General features: G+C 29.7%; 1 protein-coding gene across 1 annotated transcript; it reads right to left on the bottom strand.

Annotated features, from left to right (window-relative positions):
- Nucleotides 1-14,014: 14,014 nt before the first annotated feature.
- On the bottom strand, nt 14,015-23,275 carry LOC135948831 (arrestin domain-containing protein 17-like). Its single transcript, XM_065498285.1, has 5 exons — nt 23,114-23,275; nt 22,519-22,647; nt 22,250-22,464; nt 14,378-14,969; nt 14,015-14,314 (listed from the first exon to the last, which is right to left on the bottom strand). Exons 1-5 carry the CDS (start codon nt 23,226-23,228, stop codon nt 14,136-14,138), a joined length of 1,230 nt encoding a protein of 409 aa, XP_065354357.1. The 5' UTR covers nt 23,229-23,275; the 3' UTR covers nt 14,015-14,135.
- Between the last annotated feature and the right edge of the window lie 2,902 nt (nt 23,276-26,177).

Here is a 26,177-nt window from a genome sequence, read left to right as displayed (position 1 = left end):
AGAAAATAATTCAAATATTTAATCAGTTCACAAGTTCATATAATTAATAAGTCCCATCTTTGTTAGTTGTTAGTTGTTATTTGTATTTTGTTATTCTTGTTTAAATTCTTTCATTGATATTTTTAAGCATCGATCAATGAAGTCTCCAAATTTTTATTGTATTATAATTTCTCTTCATTGATCATTTATCATTGCTCATTACTTTTGTTTTAAGATTACTGTATTAACCCAGGAAACATTTTGCAAAGGCATTAGCAAATTAAAGATTTCGTTATTAGAGTATATGTTTATATAATCATATATTATTATATTTGTGTAAAGTTAATAAGATAAATGGATTTATAAATTACAGTACAGTATTTATACTAAATGAATTTCTCAAATAAATTAAAAGTAATTTTAAGTAATTTCAAAATGAAATAAGAATTTATTAATTGAAGTTAAGAAAACTAAAACAAAAAGGTAGTGTATAATATGGGGTTCTTCAAAATTGATTTAAAGGGATTTTAACGAAGAACCATGGCTGGTGAGGGCATGGATCTAGAATATCTAAGGATCCGGTAGTTGTGAAGTAAATGAAGTTAGCTTGTTTTAAATATAAATTAGAAATAGCCCTTTTTAGTCCGTCCGAATTTAAAGTGAGTTATAATATTTTGTTTTATGATGTATAATATTTTGTTTTATGAGCACGTTTTCTAATTTTGTGTTGGTAGTTATTAGGATAACGAAAGCCAAGAACCACACCCATCCGGCGAGCCCTAGTCTATGTTTGAACGTGCGGACTTTCGTTATGCCTAGAAAAAATTGAATTGTACCAACAACACCTCTAGCAACAATCTACCATTACAGATGGCGCCCAACGTGGGGCATGACAATCCAGAAAATATATATTTTTTTTTAATAATGTCATCTTGTTGTATATGGATTTGTCTAGCTCCTTCATATTTTCACAAACATTTTATTGGGATTTACTGGAATAATCAGATCAATGGTGATAAAATACTATTTTGACTGGTCCGTAAACGATATTAATTTGTAAATATTTAATCACAATTTTTATATTAGTTTACAATAACTACTTGGGAAAACATGTTAACATTATAATCTTTATTTCATTGTAGTCAATTGCTTTGGAGTATAACTTTTTTTTTGTTGCCATTAAAACAAATTAGTTATCCAGTCTTGGCTTCATGCTTATTGATTAGAAATTGTTTTCTCATTTAAATATTCATCATTTCATTTACACATTTCACACTACCAACTACTACACTACCTTCGTTCGTTTTCTTAACTTCGAATTTTATCAATATAAAATAATATTTACAAGATTTAAAAATTTAAATTTAAAAGAAAAATGTCACAAACACCTAATTCAATCTGTTCTATTTGTTCGAAATCTTTCGACAATTCTGAAATTTTAATTTCAACCAAATGTCATCACACATTTCATCAAGCTTGTTTACTACCATATATAGAAAAGTCTCCATTCTGTCCGATTTGTAAAAACTCTGTTAATCATGCCACATTAACCCAATTCAGGTTATCGTCTATTACACCTGCTTCTCAAGGTGCCATTCCAAAAGCTAAGCCCTCTCAAACCAAAAGTGCTACTAAAAAGACACGTTATGCAACTAGAAGCCAAGAAATCGATAGTAATAGAAATCTATCTTTTACACCTAATGAATCGGAACCAAATTTACTAGACGAAAACAATTGTACCATAATTAATACAGGTAATTCACCAGGTAATTCACCTGATCATTACTCTCCCAATAATCTAAAAGACGAAATAAACAAAATTTACAGGACTATAGAAAACCTGTCCCAAAAGCTTGAACAAGTCAATTTAAATAGAATTCAACCAGATTTTCCACAAGATTTATTTCCAACAAATTCTTGCCGTAATTCATATCATAACATTCAAAATTCAAATATGAATTTTGCAAATATTAATGAAAATAATAATCCAAATTTGGATAACAGTAATTTGTCAAATATTAATCTTAATGATCCAGGCCTTAGTAGAAATAACAATTCAATATCTTCTATAGCTCTTGCTAATAGTAGTAAAGTAGCTAGTGTTATAAATAGCTGGAACATTAGATTTGATGGTAGTTCTTCGAACTTTCCTGTTGGAAAGTTTTTGTATGTAATTACAGCCTTGGCTACAGACAACTTAGGGGGAGATTTTCAACTTTTATGCGATCATTTTCACATCTTACTATGTGGACGAGCAAAAGAGTGGTATTGGAGATTCCGAAGCACAACAAGGAAAATGACTTGGGAACCTCTTGCCAATGCCCTTAGATCTAGTTTTGCTGACCATCTATCTGATAACGACATTAGAGAAATGGTAAGGGACCGTAAGCAATTAGTAGGAGAGAGCTTCGATGAATATCATGCAGCCATTTTAAAACTATGTGACAGAATGAGATATCAGTTGACAGAGATAGATTTAGTTGAAACTTTAAGACGAAATTTACGACCACAGTTAAGAAAAGAACTATTCTACATTGAGATCCATACAGTAGCCCAACTTCGCCATTTAGTGTTGAAGAGAGAAGTTCTAAATAATGAATTGGAAAAATACTTAAATAGACCCCAACAACAAAAACGAATAAGTGAATTGGAAGAAATAGATTTGACAAAATCAGTTGCAACCCAAACCACAGACACAGATAACACCCTATATATTTATAACAACAAACCTGTTTTTAAAACCATCTTACCATATCACGAACGGCTCTCTAGATATAATGATATTAGAAAAAAGATATTTTGTGAGTCATTTTCATTAGCCAAAATTAAAAATATGACACCAAAACGTAATACTAAAAGAATGCGATCATTTTGGAAGAATGTCGTTAGAAGTAGAAAATTTATAAACATTTCTTTGAATGCTATAGAAAATGTAAATGACGATTTGAGACCTTACGTAAGAATAAACATTTTAGATATGAATCTAATAGGACTCATTGATACAGGAGCATCGATTAGTTGTATTGCTGGTTCTGCAGCAAAATTATTTCTAGAAAAGAATATATCTTATAGAAAATTAAACGAATTTGTTACAACAGCTGGAGGTACTCAATATCGAGTATTTGGTTACTTAAATGTGGACATTGAATTTCGTAGCTTAATAAAAAATTTAAGAATTTATATTATCCCTGATTTGAAAAACGAACTTTACCTGGGCATTGATTTTGTGAGAACATTTAATATATTAAACTTAGATACTAATATTGTTGATGTTAGGGAAATTTGTCACAAGGAAATGGAAAATTGTCATAGTTTAACACCGGAAATGTCTAAACAGTTGGAAAATGTTATCAACTTATTTCCATCATTTGATCGTGAAGGTTTAGGTAGAACTTTATTACTTGAGCACACAATAGAACTGGAAAAGGGATCAAAACCTGTCAAACAGAGGTACTTCTCAGTTTCGCCGGCAATCGAAAAACTGATACACGCGGAGATAGATAAAATGATAGAAATGGGTATTATTGAAGTCGCACCACCAAATTGCCCATGGAGCAGTCCGGTGACTCTAGTGAGAAAAAATGAAAAGGTCAGATTGTGTTTAGATTCAAGGAGGTTAAATTCGGTAACGGTAAGGGATGCTTATCCCCAACCCAAAATAAGTAATATACTATCACGTCTACCCAAAGCAGAATTCATCACCTCCTTGGATCTAAAACACGCCTTCTGGCAAATCGGATTAGCCACTAACTCCCGTGATATGACTGCTTTCACAGTTCCGAATAGACCTTTGTATAGGTTTCGTGTTATGCCATTCGGGTTGACTAATGCGCCACAGACGATGAGTCGCCTGATGGATATCGTAATTCCACCATCTTTGAGACATCAAGTATTTATTTATTTGGATGATCTCCTGCTAGTTTCTCAAACTTTTGAAGACCATTTAAAATTATTAGCCGATGTAGCTCATCATCTCAGAAAAGCTGGCCTAACCCTTAATATTGGCAAATGCAAGTGGTGCCTAAAAGAAGTTAGATATTTAGGCTATATTATAGGTTATGGTGTAGTTAAAACCGACCCAGACAAGATTTCTGCAATAAAAAACTTACCACCTCCGAAGTCCGTCCGTGAAGTCCGAAAATTTTTAGGTCTTGCCAGTTGGTATAGACGATTTATTGAAAATTTTTCAGCCTTAACATCTCCCATATCAGACTTAACGAAAAAGACAAAGACATTCACTTGGACTGATGAAGCAGACAAAGCCTTCACACAGCTAAAAACTTGTTTAACGACTGCCCCAGTTTTGATAACACCTAATTTTGAAAAACCCTTTGTGATCCAATGCGATGCTTCAACTCTTGGCATTGGTGGTGTTTTGGCTCAGGAAAATGAGGAGGGAGTTGAAAGACCAATAGCCTTCTATTCATACAAATTAAATCAATCACAAAGAAACTACTCCATAACAGAGCTTGAGTGTTTAGCTGCTTTGAAGTGCATAGAGAAATTTAGAGAATACGTCGAAGGACATACCTTTAAAGTCGTTACAGACCACGCAAGCCTTCAGTGGCTTATGCGGCAGACAGACCTAAACGGACGTTTAGCACGTTGGTCTCTTAGATTACAAGGTTTTAAGTTCTCCATTGTCCATCGCAAAGGCAGTTTGCAAACCGTACCCGATGCTCTTTCTAGGTTATCGATTGAGGCTATATCTAACGTTGAAATCCAACCGGAAATAGATCTTGAATCTACTGCTTTTGATAGCCCAGAATATGTAAACTTAAGGAATTCGATTTGTGATAAACAAGATAGTTTTCCTGACCTTATAGTGATGGGGAAATTTATTTACAAACGTATAACTTTTGCTAACGGTGACCCATATAGTGAAGCGACATCTTGGAAATTATGGGTTCCAAACGAATTGACTAATGAAGTCATTAGAAGATGTCATTCGTTGCCAAACTCTTCGCATTGTGGGATTGGGAAAACACTAGATAAAATCAGAAGAAATTTGTTTTGGCCTAAAATGTCTTTGACTGTGAGAGATTTTATAGGAAAATGTATAGTTTGTAAACAATCTAAATCTCCCAATACTATTTTACGACCGTTAATGGGAGATCAGATAAAATCAGAACGCCCCTTTCAAAGGCTATATATGGACTTTCTTGGTCCATACCCCCGATCAAAAACAGGACATGTGGGGATATTTGTAATATTGGACCATTTTTCTAAGTATCCCATATTGAAGCCTATAAAGAAGTTTACAGCGGGTGAAATTTGCGATTTCCTTGTAACAAAGGTATTTAGTCTGTTTGGTGTTCCAGAGTATGTAGTTACAGACAATGGCACTCAATTTCGTTCGGTACAATTTAGGGATCTGTTGAGCAAATATGGCATAAAACAAATATTCACGGCTATTTATAGTCCACAATCCAATTCATCAGAACGACTCAACCGATCCATTTTGGCTGCCATACGCTCGTATTTAAAACAAGATCAAAGGGAATGGGATGTCCATTTGTATAATATCTGCATAGCTCTTAGAAGCCTTTTTCATACTTCTCTTGGATACTCTCCATACTATGTTTTATTTGGGTATCCCATGATAACCCACGGAAGTTCTTATGAGTTGTTAAGGAAAGTAGGTGGATTAGAAGAAGGAGAAAATTTGAACCAAGCTGACAAATTGCAGTTGATACGAAAGAATGTTAAAACAAATTTGGAAATAGCTTACAATAATTACAAGAAGCCTTATAATTTGCGTGCAAGAGCTGTCCACTATAATGAAGGTGATGAAGTGTATAGGAGGAATTTCGTTCAAAGCAAAAAATCAGATAATTTTAACTCCAAACTAGCACCAAAATGGTTAAGATCTATAGTTAAAAAACGCATTGGAAATTCGTATTATAAGGTTTCAGATTTAAAAGGCAATATTATTGGCACTTATCATGCCAAGGACTTAAAACCGAATTAAAAGCGCCTTTCCAGCTATATTTTGCATTAAAATTTGTTAATATTTTAATTAAAATATACCTGTGTTGTGACGGTATTTTTTTTGTTGAATTCTATTTGATATGACCATTAATGAATTGACTCTTTCAAGTGATTTCGATTTAAAGTGTTAAAACAATAAATAAAATAAATTTAAGACTTAATGTTTCATTCCCACTTGTTTTTTTTTTCGCTCCATTTCTTTGATCAACACATTTCTCAATAATATTCCACTCATTTTTCAAATACCTTTTTATTCAATAATTCTTTATAGTCCCGTTACTTTTCTCAATGAGTGTTTTATTGAATGAATATAGATTTTATTGAAAATATGTAGTGAGGTTAAATCGAGAAGATTTTTGGATGATTCAGAACTGAGACGTCAAACAGAAAAGTTCAACCAGCCCATATATTTTATTAAGATAATAATAAAACGTGGCCAAATCTAAAGATTATATAATCTGATAATTAATTGTGAAGTACAATTTAAGAATTTAAATTATATAAAAACTATTTGAATTGCTACATAAATTTAAAAATCAAAGAAAGAAGCGAACAATAAAAGAGCAGTGATCTCCACCAATTAAATATCAACCATTAAGTCTGGAACTCAATTCTACTGTTTGAAACCATGTGTTGGACTTGGAACCGAGACTGGCGTCTTCGAGTACACTTTCTATAAACCTTTGAAAGCACACCGATACCTAAACTTTGGTAAAGTATTCATTTATTCGCCAAATAGTTGAAAAGTTTCAAAATTCAAAAGTTAAATAATTAATTAAATTAGAACTTGAATTCGGTGTTTACTTAAAACCAAATTGTTCTGTAATTTTTATTATAATTATATACATATAATTTCTTATATATATTTATTCGACTTCAGTTTAAAACTATTATTACAAAGAAAATAATTCAAATATTTAATCAGTTCACAAGTTCATATAATTAATAAGTCCCATCTTTGTTAGTTGTTAGTTGTTATTTGTATTTTGTTATTCTTGTTTAAATTCTTTCATTGATATTTTTAAGCATCGATCAATGAAGTCTCCAAATTTTTATTGTATTATAATTTCTCTTCATTGATCATTTATCATTGCTCATTACTTTTGTTTTAAGATTACTGTATTAACCCAGGAAACATTTTGCAAAGGCATTAGCAAATTAAAGATTTCGTTATTAGAGTATATGTTTATATAATCATATATTATTATATTTGTGTAAAGTTAATAAGATAAATGGATTTATAAATTACAGTACAGTATTTATACTAAATGAATTTCTCAAATAAATTAAAAGTAATTTTAAGTAATTTCAAAATGAAATAAGAATTTATTAATTGAAGTTAAGAAAACTAAAACAAAAAGGTAGTGTATAATATGGGGTTCTTCAAAATTGATTTAAAGGGATTTTAACGAAGAACCATGGCTGGTGAGGGCATGGATCTAGAATATCTAAGGATCCGGTAGTTGTGAAGTAAATGAAGTTAGCTTGTTTTAAATATAAATTAGAAATAGCCCTTTTTAGTCCGTCCGAATTTAAAGTGAGTTATAATATTTTGTTTTATGATGTATAATATTTTGTTTTATGAGCACGTTTTCTAATTTTGTGTTGGTAGTTATTAGGATAACGAAAGCCAAGAACCACACCCATCCGGCGAGCCCTAGTCTATGTTTGAACGTGCGGACTTTCGTTATGCCTAGAAAAAATTGAATTGTACCAACAACACCTCTAGCAACAATCTACCATTACACACATGAGTGACGAACATGGAGAGCGTTTCCATTAAGATTTGAAGTTTTTCGAGAGGAATTATCAAGGTTTTTGGGATCAGAATATGCTAGGAGACTAATGTTGAAGTGTCGTGAGGGAGACAAATGAAAATAATTATAAAAAGAGGACTAAACACTTCACATTTGATTTTTTTGTAGTAATTTAATGTACATTTTTATATGTTTCGTTTTTAATAAATATCTCAAAAGTTTGACGTCCAGGATTTTTTTTTATATTTTTTCCAAAGTTAGAAGACCTTAATACACAAATCCCAATATGTTTCAATTCATGAGCAAAAACCTTGTAAACTAGTGTAATTTATGGAAAACTTAACAACTCGCAGAGAATTTACTTGTTTTCAATTTACAAAACACCCATATCACGAAATTTTGTGATATGGGTGACCCATTTCTGGTTTTAGCTGATGTTAACTAAAACTATATTGTACTAAATCAAATAGTGTTTTTGAAATTTAATTTTATTAATTGTATTTCAATTTCCTTAGCAAATGAACAAATCAAATATTAATTAATTTATACAATTATACATGTGATAGTTTTTAGTGTAATATTTGTCTAACCTACGTAAGAATATCTATCTCACTGACCAATGAGTTTAAATAAACTTTTAATAAATTTATATTTACTGTAATTATGAAATTTAATTTTATTAATTGCATTACAATTTCCTTAACAAATTAACAAATCAAATATTAATTAATTAACACAATAATACAATTGTTAGTTTTTACTGCAATGTTTTTCTAATCTACATACGAATAACTCACTGACCAATGAGTTTAACTCCACTTTTAATAAATTTACAATTACTAAAATCATGGAATTGCCTTAAATATACAAAATCATTTCATTATAATTCATTATTTAATATTTCCGAGAGTTAATCTATTTCGCAAATAGTTAAAGTAAACAGCTAAGCATCTCAAATATTACTAATGTATGCAAATGCTCAATACATATTTAAACAATAAATAATATAATGAAATGAAGACTCAATAATTTTCGATTACTATTAAATAGTAATTAGTTAATGAATTGTGTAGCAAACAAAGTTATGTTTGGTAAGAGTTTCTAAAACAGTTACCATATCTCATGTAGATATTTACTTTTATTGTGTTCCTTTTATAATTTGTAATGATCCTAGGCACGATTTTGATTAGTCATTGTTTATTCTTTTCAAAGTTTATTATCCTAGATAAGAAATACCAACAGCTACCGGAAATGTGTCTATAAGAGATTTATTCGCTTTTAAGTGTTTTTCTGAAGTTGGCCCTATATCGGAACAACATATGACTCATTATTCGATACCAACATTTTGCTAGTTAACGTAGTTTTCAGAAGTAGACCTTATCTTATAGCTATGACTAATTATTGACCGGTCCGCACCAAATATCTAAATGAAGTTTATTTTCATATATGGGGGATTTCATGTCAAGTGAACCAACTTTTGAAATCGATGAATTCCGATCGAGATGAAATTTGCACCAAGGTTGGTCCTATTGGATAGTAATTCAGCAAGATCGGTCAAGAACTCTCTGAGTTAGAGTGTTTTTTATCATTCATGTAACTTATTACCTCTTGTTCTTAGCAAAATGTGTCCCAATAATTCCAAAAAAAACATTCAAAAATTTTTAAAATTTTTTTCCGAAATCAAAAACTGTTGTTTCTCACAATAAAGCTTATATATTTTCCTTAGTGGGATGCGAGTTGGATATCTATCAAAATAAATGTTTTGTAACTCAAAACATAAATTTTTTACTTTTTTTGCAAAATTATTTTTTTTTCCAAAATGGACCCTTTTTTAATTTTTTTGCTCAAAAGAAAGTTTATGTCTTTCCCTTGAAGACGTTTTTTGTCGTTATATTTTGTAACTCAAAACATACAATAAAGAAGATCAAAACAGGTAATAATTAAGGTGGAGAACATTTCCAAAAGTACATCTAAAAAGGAAAAAAAAATATTGTTGTAGATGTTTACCACAACCATTTACAATTTGATAAATTTGCAACAGGTGCCCATTCATCAAGACCAAACTGACAACCCTATTTATTTTGATTTTCTTGCGAAAAATATAAAGCAAGTTATTTTATTTTTACAAACTACAGATCGTGTCGGCAAGAAACCAACAATTATATACATAAGAGTTAATTTCAAAAAATTTGACTTGCGGGTATCATAATTTTTCTGAAGGTTTTTGCGCAAATAAAAATAATGGCGTCCTTTTTTTGGAAAATTTTCACTCCTTGTGGTGGTTCAACGCACCTAAAAACGCGCATTTTGAGTACATTTTTCTGTAGAGCAAAAACGCCTTTTGTTGTGGGTTTTTGGAACAATTTTTAAGGATTCCAAAAACATCAATTAGTTTTTGATGTAGACTCGACTGGTGAAATCAGATTTGCAATATATTCAACCGTTTTTGCTCTACAGAAAAATGTGCTCACAATGCGTGTCTTTACACTGAGGGAAAAATGACGTTGCAAAATCGACAACGGTTGGTGTCATTTTGGTGTCACTTTTTTTATTTAAAAATTAAAATATGTATAAAAGAGAGTGTAATTGTGTTTAATAGTGAATTTGAGTTGATGCAGATGAAGATGAAGATCCAGGCATTGCAAGAAATGAGAAGATCACCGAATCCACTGATGACATACAAGTCCAAAAATTCCTGGAAACAATAAACATACAGTTTTTGTACATTTAAAAGGAAAGTAGAGCTATATATATAATTATCAGCAATGTAGAATACAATAAGTATTAGTTTTATTTTTTAGAATGATGACCTGTGGAAGCAGTGCCACAATTAGGGATGTTATTTGAAATTTCGCATACAGGAACTCCGACAATTGCCACCAATGTTTTGCCAAATTTAAACATATTCGTATTGTATTTAAAAATAAATGTAAAACATAAAGGAATTATTATTTATGTATTTCAATTACCAAATCGTACACGAACGGTATCAAATCCACAACATATGGTTTCAAATTGACAACGGTGCGGTATCAAATTGACAACGGTCTGGTGTCAAATCGTACACGAACGGTGTCAAATCGTACACGAATGGTGTCAATTCGGCAACTGAATGGTGTCATTTTTTCGTTGTCAAATTGACACCGTTCGTGTACAATTTGTGCACATACGGGGTTGATACACTATTGACACCAAATGGTGTCAAATCGTACACGGATGTGTTCATTTTTTCTCTGGGTGTAGGTGCGTTGAACCACCACAATGAGTGAAAATTTTCCAAAAACAAAGGAGGCCTTTATTTTTATTTGCGCAAAAACCTTCAGACAAATTATGATACCCGAAAATCAAATGACGTGACCTGGTCACAAACGATACATATTTATAAATTGTATAAAAATTTTAAATATTTTTAGGTACACTGAGGGAAAAACGACGTTACAAAATCGACAATGGTTGGTGTCATTTTGTAACCATACGTTGTCAATTGTTTATAAACAACATTTTTTTTCCAAAGTTGTTTTTTTTTCATATTTTGGAAAAAAATATTTTCCAATTATTTTAATTTTTTTTTTTTAAATTTTAAAATGTTTTTTTTTTGATTTTTAAATTTTGTTTTAATTTAAATGAAAAAAAAATGTTGGTGAAAAAAAAAATCGGGTTAAAAAATAATTTTTTTGACCCATTGTAGGTCCAACTTACTGTGGCCTTATGTACGTCGCACAGTGGTTCATTTTCGTTTTTCATCGGCCAAAACTCTGTAACTTTTGAACCAATAGAGATATTTTAGAAATTTTTTTGGTGGACAGATAACTTCTTGAATTTTTCTCCAGTTTTAATTTCATTAAAATAATTTCAATAAATTCAGCAGTTGTTGCGCAATTTAAGGTTAAAGTTGAACTTTTAATTTTTTATAGCATTTAGTATGAAAATGCAAATTTTTTGTTTTTTTAATCAGCTATACTTATTAAAAAAGTTATCAGCAGATAAAAACAAGTAAGGAAGTATGTTCGGCCAAGCTCGACTATATAATACCCTACACTATAATTTATTTTCGTGAATGATTTTCGGAAGCGGGTCTTAGCAAAATTCGTTTAGATACATATATAAATTAACCATTTACGACCGATAAAGTATAACTTCGGGAGAACATTTGTATGGGTGCTAGGTGAAATAGTGGACCGATTTCAGTAGTATTCAATAGACTTCGTCCTCGGGCCGAAAAAAATTCAAATGAAAAAAGTGTTCAACAAACAGGTCAACAAGTATATATAGGCTTAAAGAGGACACTTTGGACTTTCCCCTGGTTGTAAAATTTGTTTAACCCCTTTTGACCCTAAGCACTTTTACTCCACTGAAATTCAAATTTGGCTAAAATATAGTATATGAGAAAAAAATTAATAACACATCAGGTATAAACGGTACAATGACAAATCATATGAGCTTTTGGCCGATGAAATTGAGATATGAGCCACCGTGCGTCGTTTCAAAGGTCTTTGAAATATCTATCATTAGGTATCCATATTGTCTATATTAATGACTTAGTAATCCAGATATAGGTAAAAATCGAAGTTGTCCTATTTTTTCCTTATATCTCAGCCATTTGTTGACCGATTTTCTCGATTTTAAATAACAACCGAACCGGAAGAATTCAGGAGATATTGATGTATGTATGAATCGTGTATCTAAGTTATTTATTAAATATGTCAGCAAAAAATATTTTTTTTGGTGAAAAAAAAATTCGGTTAAAAAATATTTTTCCGCTTTTGACCCATTGTAGGTCCTACTAACTACTGCGTTATATACGTCATTACAAAAGTCTTTGATTTGTCTATCATTAATTATCCATATTGTCTATACTAATGACTTAGTAATCCTGATATACATACAAAATAGTTAAAAATCGAGGTTGTTATGGTTTTGTCCTCATATCTCATCTATTTGTAGGACGATTTTCTAGATTTTTAATAGCAGCCGAACCGGGTCTATGCGGATGCTTTGATGAATGAATTATGTTTATAAGTTATTTGGGAGCTACGGAAAGTAGATTTCAACATACAGACGGACAATGCTACATCAACTCCGCTGTCTATAACGATCCAGAATATATATGTACATATACTTTGTGGGGTCACAAATGAAAAATGTAGAAATTACAAATGAAATGACAAACTTATACATATATACTCTTGCCTCTCATGTTGAAGGGTATAACAAGAGTGGAGATGTCAAACTGACTCTAAGACATGATAGAAATCGGAAGACGTATTTGAATTGTTTGTGATTTATTATAGAATTCAAAATTTCATTTGGATACCAATATTTTAAGCGACTCGAAATACAATTTTAATTATTTTTATACAATTTTAAATCTGCAGGCTTTCCACATTTAAAGAACATGTATCTAAACACCAAATTTACTGCTATGACGAATAAAAAATGATTAGGCATTTGTTTGTCAAATCCTTCAACATGTTGCCTAAATGTGTAAAAAAAGCTATGTTGGTATATACAAACATTTAGTGATAAACTTACTGTTATTAAATTTTAATGCAAAAAATTTACATTAAAAACTAAAATAACTTTGTCTAAAAAGTTGTAAGAAAGTTATCCTAAAAAGTTGTAAGAAACTTATCCAAAAATGATACCATAATTTTCTTATGACAAATTATGTCACGTATTAATACAATGAGTATCTGCTCTAATATAATATCTTTAAATATTTGAAATGTGTTATACTTACTTCAAATAAATATAGGAATTATTTTGAAATGTCTTATACATAAAAGTATGTACTAAAAAAAGTAAAGTATTTATCTCACAGATAAAAAAGTATGTAAGTATAACAAGTTTGAAAGTATGCTAAATATTTATCTCGCAGATATACAAGGATATTTAACATATACATATAGATATTTAGTATAATAGTTCGACAAAAGCTTTCAGGATATGTTGAACTGCTAAGTTACTTACATAAGTAAATAACTTATAAAAATATTCTGTTAAATAAATTGGCTTTTTTAACAAAAGCTCTATCCACCCTTAAAAAAGCCTTGTAGATGCAAATAAAGCCTAAACCATTTAGCAAATGTACAACCCCCTTTCAAACTAATGTACACAAAGCAATACACAATGACTCTCAAACTGTGTGCTATAACTCTAATGTTCCACAATCTACAATTCATTTTGTGGTACTTGTAGCATGCATTCATATAAATTAACATCCACTTATGTACCATCCACTTAATTTCCACAAATAATATGCCATAATTCGAAGTTAGTAAATAATATACAATACAATAAAATACCATAATATTTTCATTATTATCATAAACAACAACCTATATGTTAAAATATAAAAAGAAACAACAAAAACATTACAAATCTAAATATTAAGAGTTGAAAAAGCTCTTAGGGCTCAAAGCTTTTGTTATCAAAGCCTAAAGGCTTAAAAGGCCCTTCAAATGTGGGACTGGGTATATTGTAAACCGGATATAAAGGAGCAAATTCACAGGGACCAAAAGCATGCTGTTCATCTTCATTGATATTGCTGCGTACCGTGTGATAAGACTCTTCATAGGAGGGGGGAGCTAAAATTTTATTTAAATTTAATAAGAATCTTGAGTAATTTCCATATAAAATAAATAACTTACGGCAATTTGGTGTTATTAATTCCAAATTAGGAGCTGAGCTCATTTCTTGTTCTAATTCCAAAGGCAAATCTATCGGTCTTTCCCTATACATGCCATTATTACCAGATGGTTGCTGCTGTATCACCTCCATACTGCTGGTATTGTTGGCTAATGGTACATTGCCTATAATAACGGGTATGGTTACCACTTGACTTTTGTGATAACTTTTCATTTTCACCTCCATTTCAACTTGATAAACAATTTGTATGACACCACAAGTTTGCAGGCAAGTGGGTGGTGTGGCCGGTACATGAATTTCATCTCTTAAGGATCTGGTGCAATATCTTAGCACGCCATCACTCTTCACTTTACTTACACTGATACGTTGTACACTTTGATGTGAGGGATTTTCACTTATGTAGCGCACAAGCATGACTAGAGCAAATTTAACTTCGGACACTGCAATGTTGCTGTTGTTAATGATTAAAGCTTGTACGGGTATACTTTGACCGGGCACGTAGCCAGCTTGGGGAATTTTAAGTTCCATTTTTAGGGGTTCAGTGGTACAGGGGCCACAACAGAATGTGCGATATGCTTCGCTGTTGGAAGGGATCTGAAAGGAGTGATATGTTTAAAATTTGTTTAATTTATGTTTAAAATTTCGAAACGGTTTTGAAAGTAAGTCTCATAATTTAGTTAATAACTTTTTATTGCCACCATCAAAAAGATTTTGTCATCCTGTTTCTAATATGTCGAAATATTGTTCATAGATGCACACTTTTTTGATTTTTAACAAAAATCGTATAAAATTTTAGAGGTTGCAGATTTCAAATTATATGTTGAAAAAAATCCAACTAAAATTTTTTTTGTTTCTTTTATCCATAGATGTTAAAATATAAAAAATATTCTGACATGGTGAACCCATTAAAATTTGATACCCAAAAAAATCATAAAATTGCATACATTTCTCGAATCTCAAATTTTACATTTTCAAATTAGTTTTAAAAGAAATTTCAAAAAAATGAAAAAAATAATTTCGATTCTAATAAATAATAAATAGGATTCAAAATTCAATATATTATGGGTTAGCATGCTGATAGATTTCGAGGATAGTTTTTTAAAAAAAATTAATTTCAGATTATTTCTTTGAATTTCTTGGACATTGTTAAAACTTTTATATCTAAAGTTAAAACTGTCCAATACAGCAAAGTTAATATAAAACAGAAGGAATTTTTTATTAATATACGTGTTTGTACTCTATTGAAACCGCGACTCTTACAAAAATTATATACTTTTTTACTTTAACATTTTTAAACCATTATAAACCGAAGACAAAAATTATGTTCGAAGCGAATACATATAAATTATCTTATTACACATTAAATTCACAAAGATTTACATTGATTTTTCAAAATTATGAAGTTTTGTTTTCGTCCTTTAAGGGGTTAAATTTTGGAAAAAAATATTTTTCTCATGGTATTAAAAGAATAGTTGTAATAATTACTTTGGTTGTTTAATTTGTAGTTTATTATTTTAATGGTTCAATTGCTATAAAAAATGTGCAAAATTGTTTTAAAAATTTTATTTATGACTTTAGGTTTTCATGTGCTAATGAAGGCCAAGTATAAACACATACATATATTATTTTGTTCAACAGAACACACAAATATTTTTTGACTAATAAATTGTATGTGTTTTATAGTATATTTTTAATAGTTTTTATATGTACTGTTATGGAGAACTTTGTCTCATATATAAAATTGTTAAAAGTGTTCTAAAAATTTTAAATTAGATATTAGAAAATAGGCTGCGAAATTTTTTTTAAGAAATAAATTTGTGAACAAAATCAAATCTCCTCGAAATCTGCCAATTTCAAATCGGTCATACCATCAAATATGTATGTATATAGATTTTGTAATTCCGTTAGTAACATATCGAAATATTGGTCGTAGAACCGAAATGTATATGTATTAGGGTATTCATTCGACTAATGATCGTTCGATTAATCGAATAATTTCTTACGAATAATTATTCGAACAATTTAAAAATGGCAATTTTCGAATAACGAATAATTCGAACAATTTTATGTAAAATAATCGAATAAGACGAATAAATGTTCATATATAATTAATTTTATTAACTGCCTGTTTCTCTAAATGCGAGCGAACGTTTACTTTCGTGTTTTAAATTGAAAACAACAAATAAATTTAAAATTTTTTTTGTTGTTTTCAATATAAAATACGAAAGAATATGTTCGTTCGCATTTAGAGAAACAGGCAGTAAATTATTATTGCTTATAATTTTTCATAATTTCATTTACTTTCCTACTAAATACTTGCAACGAGAGAATAAAATCAAAATTTACAAAATTACTCTCTTAAATTCTCAAAACTAGTAAAAAGTAAATGAACGCTTTTCCAGTAACAATTGTTTTATACACACAATTTTCTTATTTTATTCCTTTTAAAATGTATAAATATTTACATTTTCTTTAATTTTATTGAAAATTTTAAATAAATAAACAATAACACATTTATACGCTCTTGATTTTTTCTCTACTTGCAAGTTTTTGAGTTAATGAACGCTTTTCCAGTAACAATTGTTACTAACTAGTAACAAATTTTAGTTATTGAACATAGCTAATGACTCACAAAAATGTTATTGTTTCTGAAATTCGACAAATAACTAAAGACAAAAGGACTTTCGATCACTGTAGGCGAGTGTTCCGATAGCTCCTTCTATAAATATATAAATAATACTGCAAGAAGTTACAATTCCAGAAACAAATCTTTCAAACTTTTTAACTTAGGACTTGAACCAATGAAAATAAAAGGTACGGAATAAAATATTTTTTATTTAGCTGGCGAAATATTAAAGTGGTGTTGAATGTGATTTTGAAACGGTCGTCGAAAGTGATATTGAGGATGTCATTTATAATGATTACATTGAAATAGATGAAGGTCATGATCGTAAAATATACATATTTATATAAGTGATATTATTAACCGCGTACGTAAGTGTTGCAAAATATTTAATAAATTGAATGAAAAGCATTCAGTTCGTCTTCTACATGATTTTGCAAGAAAAGCATGGACTTCGTCTTCTACATGATTTTGAACATCGTTGAACATCTTTGTCTAACATGGTAATAAACTTTTTTCGTATTAAATTAGCCACGTTCACTGACAATGAGATCAAACTTTGGACAGATTCCTTTTATTGCGTAATTCCGCAAGACCACTTTATCAAGCAACGATTCGGGAACGTTGATAGATTTTGATGTATAATACAACTTGTTATAAATAATTAAGAAATAGTGAATAATTAATTTACTAAATAATTAGTTACTCAATTTAAAATCCGAATTAATGAACGACATAAAAAAGTTCTTAATACGTTTATATTGTATTTGAATTCAAGATCATGTCCAACTAGATAAAATTTTTTAAAGCATAGCTCCGAAACGGAAACAAAGGTTTTGCTAGTCAACTGTTTTGTAGATTGTTCGGCAGTTAATCTGATCAGAATATTTCTGTTGAAAATTTAATGATGGACTTTGTGATCGAATTATTCGAACAAGTTAAAATCTCTTATTCGAATTATTCGTTTTATTCGAACAAGAGAAAAATCGAATAATTCGAATATCCTAATATGTATATATGCTGGGTCCTGATAAGATTCTAAGATGATTTATATATGTCCGCCCGCCTGTCTGCCTATTGAAAACACGATAGGGCCCAAAAAGGTATGTTTTTCATTTAAAATGGGAAATATCGGTGCATTATTTAACCTATCCACCATACAAATGTTCCATCGGAATATTTTTTGAGCAGTCATAAAAATTTTTATTATGCGGAAATAATGTTAAAATTTGCCTCAAATTTAAAAATAATATTTAAAGTAATTTTAAATTATACTGTAAAGCAGGGAAAGGCAACCTATACTATTGCATTTTACGACTGTATTAGTTATACACTCTCTCCGCTCTCACCTCGAATCGGTGTTGCCAGTAAACTTTCGTCTCTTTTCCCCAATTAAAAATGTAAAATCTCATATTGTTCATCATACATCTTCAAAAGTTGGGACATTTTTTTTTCACTGGCAACGCTGATTCTTAAATTGTGCGATAAAAAAACGATACACAACCTGCTTGTTTGAGTTCTCAAGCTAGACTGATTAAAAGTTGTTTATTTCTCCACAATGCGTGTGTACACGTACGTAAGAGAAGAGTAAATGAAAAACGCGGCGCCCATGTTTTGCCTTTCCCTGCTGTAAAGTTACTTGAACATTCATATTTGTCTTATAATAATTAATATCTTGATGAAATTGGACATAAATAAGAAATTAATCACTTTATCAAATAATGTACAGTTCGGATCATAACTGATTCAAGTTCTATATAAGGCAGTTTTTTCGAAAATCACTCATAAATTTCAAATTAGTATTACTTTGCAACGTTTGTATGACCTAGATTCCATTTCAGGCCTCATTCCGAAATTCGATTTAAGACTCAATAATCTCCCTACATAAGACAAGTAAATCGTGGTATCAAATTCAGAAAGGATCAATAAGACGAAGTTAATTCTATTTTAATGTTAATTAACGTTTTCTCCTAGCCCCATACAAATTTCTTCCTGGAATATGACTCTATGGAATATAGGTTCCTATACAATAGCACTATCTTTGAAAAATTCGGCAAAAATAAATCACAAGAACCTCTCTTTCGTTGATCTTCCATTGATATTCCAAATAATCTCGAAATACTATTTTTTGATCAGAAAAAATTACCAAAACTGATGGTATCGAACTAGAGTGTCCAAAAAACCGGCAAATTTAAAAAACCGGGATCAGGTTTAACCGAAAATGTGTGTTTTTGAAAAACCGGTTTTGATTTTTATCTTTTAAAAAAACTGATTATCCCGTTTCGGTTTTTGTCTTCAAAAAAACCGGTTAAACGGTTTGTATTGAATTTTTTTTAGTCAATATGAAAAATACGCTAATTTAAAATTTTTGGAATTCTTAAGGCAATAATTTTATGTATTTCACGAAATATTAATCAATATTTTAAAAAATGGTATAATAATTTTTCAAAAATATGTTTAAATGAGCTTTTGAAAATATGTTTCATAAAACTGGTTAGCTGTCTTACAAAAACCGAAACCGGTCAAGTTTACAAATATGAAACTCTACATCGAATATAACCAAAGATTCGAAAGAATTATTTCTGAATTTAATTTTAAAAACAAATTAAATATAATATCCTCTTAATAATTGCATTAAGCTATTCAGCACGAATTAATTCGTTGTCTTAATACCTAAGTACACCAAACATATTGAATTTATTCTTTATAAAATTAATTCCTTATTGAATCATTTAAGTTTTCTTTAATTCGAAACCATTACAAAATAATTTTATAATATAAGTATGTTGAATGTTTAAAATTATTCAATGCAAATTTATTACAAACAGGCCTAAGTAAATTTGTTTCAAAACAAATGAACTCATTGAATCAAATTCAATGATGAAAAACATTTCAATTCAAATAATTTTAGATTTGAATCAACCGGAATTATTTGAAGTATGATTTAATAATGCGGGATTTTTTAAAAATGTTAAGCATTTATTTTGAAACATTTTTACAATATAAATTTATTGAAAGTAGTGGCCATTGTAATCTATGACATTTACCCATCATTCTGACAACATATGGATTCCGTGCCAAAAGAACTGCTTATCTTTTGAAGCCAAGAACGAATCAAGTCAATTTCGGATACTCTGTTCTGAAGTGAAGCCTATCCCAGAGAGAACGTTACTACTTCAAAGGAATCAGTTGCATTCGGTACAGGTTCCCTGTGATGGTCCGGCCAGATTTCATCATCTCGGATTTGATCCCACCAAATACAGAGAATTACCTTACGATCTCTTACGCTTGGTTATAGTAATGGATCCATTTTTCATCGCAAGTGATGATTCGGTACAAATATGCTGTTATTTTATAGCGTTCAAGTATCATTTCGGACACTCAAAATCGGCTTTCATGAAATCTCGACTTCAATTCGTATGGTAGGCAATTTCTCTCCTTTTGGGTGAATCCTGCTGCTCGCAAACATTTTGAATTTTTGCTTGAGTATCCCCCAATGATTTTGCAAGCTCTTGTTGAATTTGACAACAATCTTTATGGTGTAATGCCTTCAAATCTTGGTACCGATAAAACACATTTACCATAAACTTTGGTGAGCAATCGGTATGCTTCAGCGGCCGTTTTCTTCAAGTTAAAGAAGTAAAGCAAAACTTCCCACATATGACGAATCATTGGCACAAAATTGGATATTTTCGAATTAAGAAAAAACTTTGTAGTTTACACTATAATGCCCAATAACTATGTTAGAAAATAAATTACGGATATCTACCATTCAAAATTACATATAAGTTACTTATATTTGAGGTTGAGTGAATTCTGTTATGAATTATTTCCATTATGAATGAATTCTATTTGAATAAAAACCTTGAAATGAAGCTAAAGTATTAGATGTTGTGAATCATGATACAATAATTGTAGAAGGTAGAATCACTAGGGAGAGTTTTCAATATTTAGCCCTATAACGTCAAACTTAGATTTTGATTTTTTTCATATTTTTTTATATTTTCTTTTGTTTGACGTTACAAGAATTGTATAATTGAGAATTTATTTTCTACTGGATGTACCTTATGTTGTTGTATCATGGTTGTGAATGTATTTATGCAACGAATGGCTCATATTTTTGAATTCCGAATTAAGATTTCACTGGGTTTAGCTCAAATTGAATTAGTTAATTATTTAATACTCTGAATATAACACACTTACTTATTTTTCATTGGACTAATTTTTGTTAATTTTAAATTAAAAACTGAGTACAAATATCACAAGTATTTTGGTTGAAAATGGTTTGTTTCAGTTTCGTACTTTCTAGTAAATGAGTAAAAATATTTTTCTTTTAAAATATCAATAATTTATATTCGTGATTTTCGTAAGTGGGCCTTATATGGGAGCTATGACCAATTATGGACCGATGACCATAAAATTAGGTCGTGTGATTTATGTTTATATGGAAGTTATTTGTGTTCAATTTTGTGTATATACCAACATTTTTAAGAGATTTAAGCACGTCAAAGTGATTTTCGGAAGCGGGTCTATATGGGAGCTATGACTAATTATGGACCGATCGTAACAAAATTTGGTGACATGAATTTTGTGTATATAAAACTTATTTGGAGCGAAATGTGTGTAGATACATATATAAATTAAAGATTTATGACCGATAAAGTCCAATTTCGAGAGGACATTTGTATGGGGGCTAGGTGAAATAATGGACCGATTTCAGCCAGTTTCAATACGCTTCGTCCTTGGGCCGAAAAAATTATAGGTACCAAATTTTATCGAAATATCTTCAAAATTGCGACCTGTACTCTGCGCACAAGGTTTACATGGACAGCCAGCCAACCAGCCAGACGGACGGACATCGTTTAATTGACTCAGAAAGTGATTCTAAGTCGATCGGTATACTTTGAGGTGAGTGTTAGACCAATATTTTTGGGCGTTACACACATCTGCACAAACGCATAATATCCTCCCCACTATGGTGGTGTAGGGTATAAACAGTGTGTATGAATATTTATTTAGCATCGCTCTGTTTGGTATTTTTATCTAAATTCTTCGAAACATTCAGCATACAAATCCAATCCAAAGCTTGTTGATATTACTATATTATCCTAATACTTTACAGAACATATTTTTATAATCCAAAAAACAATTCTAGGGAAAATTACGTCCTGTATCTTTATATTTTCTTTCGACCATTTAATCTTGGAGCTATCTTATCAAATATGTGAAAACGTGTGTCCTATTATCTTACCCTTATCTGCGGTGACTCAAAATTTAAATCTGTCATTCTTAGCACCGTAAAACCCCTTTTATAAGTCTGATCAAATTTCCAGGGTCTTATCAAAGCTACTTTCACCGTGTAACGTATGTGACCATGTAGACCCTCAAATGATGAGGGACAATTTTGAGGTAACTGACAGGCGAATGTAAAATTATGGATTCCAGTGGCAATAGTAGTTCTTGAACCTAAAAGAAAATTATTTAAAATTTATACAAATTATAAATATAATAATTACTTACTGTTTTCCGAACCCATCAAATATGTGGTTGAGGACAAATAATCTTCTCGTCCTTGGTACATACGACGAGTATTGAAACTTTTTTCACTCCATAAGACATGAGCATAGCCAGATAATTGTAACTGTATAGCTGTAATTATAAATATTTCATTGCTAAATTTAATAATAAAGTTTTCTAATCTATTTGGGATTTTTGCAAAAATATGCTACAAAAATTTTATAATCAAATTTACAAAAACAAAGTATTTTTTTACACATATTTAATCTTATCCATGTGTCTTACTCTACCTAGACATGTTTATTTATATTTCTTTATTTAAATTAACATTATTATCATAAATTCCTATAAATGTACTATAGAAATATTTAGTACATGTACTAAGTAAAATTTCCATAAATTTCTTAAATATTTAATTACGCCATTCCACTAATATGACTAATTTATTTTTGTATTATTAAATAAACATTATTTTGTTTTGCGCCAGATAACACTACATATAAATAATAAAATAAATAATACATCTAAGACTTATATTAAACATATTTAATACCCATCAATAAAATTTAAAAAATTGTGCAAAAAATTCACTACATACCCTTGACATCCTTGGCTTTATCACATTTGAGTACAATGGTACCGCTCACCAATTGCCCGGCAAAATAGCAACCCGATTTATTTTGATCAAACTCTATATCGCACGTTACGACCATTGTGCCCGACCCACTAAATTATAAATACTAAACTAACTACCATATTTTTGTTTTAATGGAATCAATTAAACTGCTACCAAAACTCTCTCTCTTCTTGATTATTAAAATAAAATTCAGTACTCGTTACTCTGTTTATCAAACAAAAGTAAAATATGCTTAATAAAAAGTAAAAAAAACAATAACTGAGCAACACCTTTTAATCAGTAAAAACAAAAGAATTTTTATTTAGTTTAATTCAACTCTGAAAACAACAATAATTTAGTTACTAAATTGAAGAGATTTTTCTTTTTTTTTTTGTATACTTTTTTTAAGTAAATGATAAGCTCTAACAGAGCAATGTATTTGAAAATGCTTTGATAAAATTAAATGGAGCAACACAGTGGTTCAATACCATTGTTTTTATTCTAGAGAGAAATCAATTTTGATAGTTTGCACTTTCATTGAAGAGAAGTGCATTTTATCACTATCAATGTTAATCAAATAAAATAATAATTAAACATTTTTATGACAAATTGTTAATACATTGAACACAATAGAATGTGTTAGCTAACACAGCTGAAATATAAAATTTATTAACAAAATTATCTTAAGTACATTTTAACGTCATTTTAAATGGTATTTCCATTGCAGTTGTGTCAATATTATTATGATCGGAATAGATATATATGATTTCAACTATGATTCACAAAACCACTTCTGATTGTATGTTTTTTTGTTGGATTTTCACTTTCATTGTGAACTACCATATTTACAGTTTATTTTTTATAACCTTCATCTCACCCTCAAACCAAAATTACGTTGATTACCCTCTTGTGTTGTTTTCCACACATATAGAATAAATGTATTTTACACTAGCAGCATAATTTTTTTGGATTCAAAATCATGTTAATTTTCAACAATATATTTATTTTTGAATACATTTTACACAAACATTTAGGTAATCAGTAAATACAGTTTTTGGCAGAAACAGTACATTGTAAATAGTGCAGAACTAGAGATGCTAATCGGGACTGATTTTAGAAAATCTCGGGGATCGGGATTTGGTAAAGAAATCTAAAATCCCGAAAATTATAAGAAAGAAGCGGAAAGTAAATTTTTTATTTAGCAATTCATTTTTATTAATTTTAATTGTTCCTTCAGAAATAAAGTGCTCTATTTCTTTTGCAAGTTGCAAATCTACATTATAACTTGGTTTCGTTATTGTTATTTGGGTTTATTACATTTATTAATAATATCTTTAAGCCTTTGAGCAATCGAAATATTTTCACTTTGTTCGAGCTCCTCATCTGAGATAAAATCAATTTCGTTTGAAGAGGATTTAAATTGAGTTTTGTTAGATAAATTACAAAAAATGTGAAGAATTGATTTTCCAGAGCCCCACTCTAGGAAAACAAAAAAATACCGCTTTCCTTTATTAACTATGTAGTAGCAGGAGTCGAGCTTAACATCTTTGCTGAACATCACTTTGCGATATTCGAGCATGTAGAATGTCAAAATGCATAAAAAACGCACACAAAAATGACAATTTCCCCTATTTATTTATGAAAATCCCGGGATTTAAAATTAAAAAATCCCGGGCTTCGGGGTTTAAGAAATCCCGAAAACCCCGGGATTTTCAGGAACGGGATTCCCCGTTTGGCATCTCTATGCAAAACAAATGGAAATTAGACATGTGTGGAAAACCACACATCAGGGTAAGCAATATCACTTTTAATATATCTCGTTATCAAAAAATATTTTTGAATCAATTAATGATTTTTCTGTGCTACATGAACATCACTCATCGTCACCCCACAAAGTATATATATTCTGGATCGTTATAGATAGAGAAGTCGATATAGCCATGTCCGTCTGTCTGTCTGTTGAAATCATCTTTCCGTAGCCCCCAAATAACTTACATACATGATTCATACATCAATATATCGGGAATTTTTCCGGCTCAGTTATTGACAAAATCGACCCACAAATGGCTGAGATATAAGGAAAAAACCGGTACAACCTCGATTTCTGGTTTATTTTTTATCTATATCTGGATTACTGAGTCATTAATATAGACAATATGGATATCTAATGATAGATATTTCAAATTCCATTGAAACGATTTATATAAGGCTATACTAAGGGGTCAAAATCGGAAAAAATATTTGTTAACCCGAATTTCTTCTCCTAAAAAAAATTTGTTTGTCATTTTCCAAAATTTTTTTTTTAAATTAAAAAAAAAAATTTGGAAAAAACATTTTTAATAAAATTTTTAAGAAAATTTTGAAAAACTATTTGAAAAAAATTTTAAATTGAGTTTACCTAAAAATATTTAAAAAAAAAAATTTTAAAGTATAATTATAATTTGGTGAACGAAAAACTTTTGATTGGATGTCATATATTAATATTTATTAACAAAGAATAATAACAAGAAGTGATACGCTGTCATAAAAAAACCTAACTCTATGCATGTATTGGTAACATTTTGTTTAAATGTATTAGTTTTCAAACCACTTTCACCACACTCCTCAAACAAAAAGCGACCTTAAAAATTATAACAAAATTGTATTACAATTAAATTTAAAAAATTCAAACAATTCTCAAATTATTTAATGTATATTTGAACTTGAAAGATTATATAATTAGATTTTTCTGCTTTTTATTCCATAATTTCTGCAAAAATTAAATCTATTTGAATTTTTTATTAATTTTCAATACCAAATTTTACAAGTGTGTTTTTTTCAGTTTTAATTTCAACACCCAAAAATTAAAAGTCAAAATAATTAAAAAAAAAAAAAATTTTTAGTTTGTGCAAAATATACATACATGTTTCGGTTATTTGAATGGTTTATATGTGTGGAAAAAAATAAAAGAATATTATGTGACTTTGAAAAAGTGTGTTAGAATTGAAATTTTATTGCAATTTTCAAGAAAAAGTTTTGAAGTCAAATCTCTATCTCAAGTGTGTAT

Source organism: Calliphora vicina, chromosome 1 (assembly GCF_958450345.1).
Source record: "Calliphora vicina chromosome 1, idCalVici1.1, whole genome shotgun sequence".
Taxonomy (NCBI): Eukaryota; Metazoa; Arthropoda; class Insecta; order Diptera; family Calliphoridae; genus Calliphora; species Calliphora vicina.
This window is presented reverse-complemented; position numbering and strand designations above follow the sequence as displayed.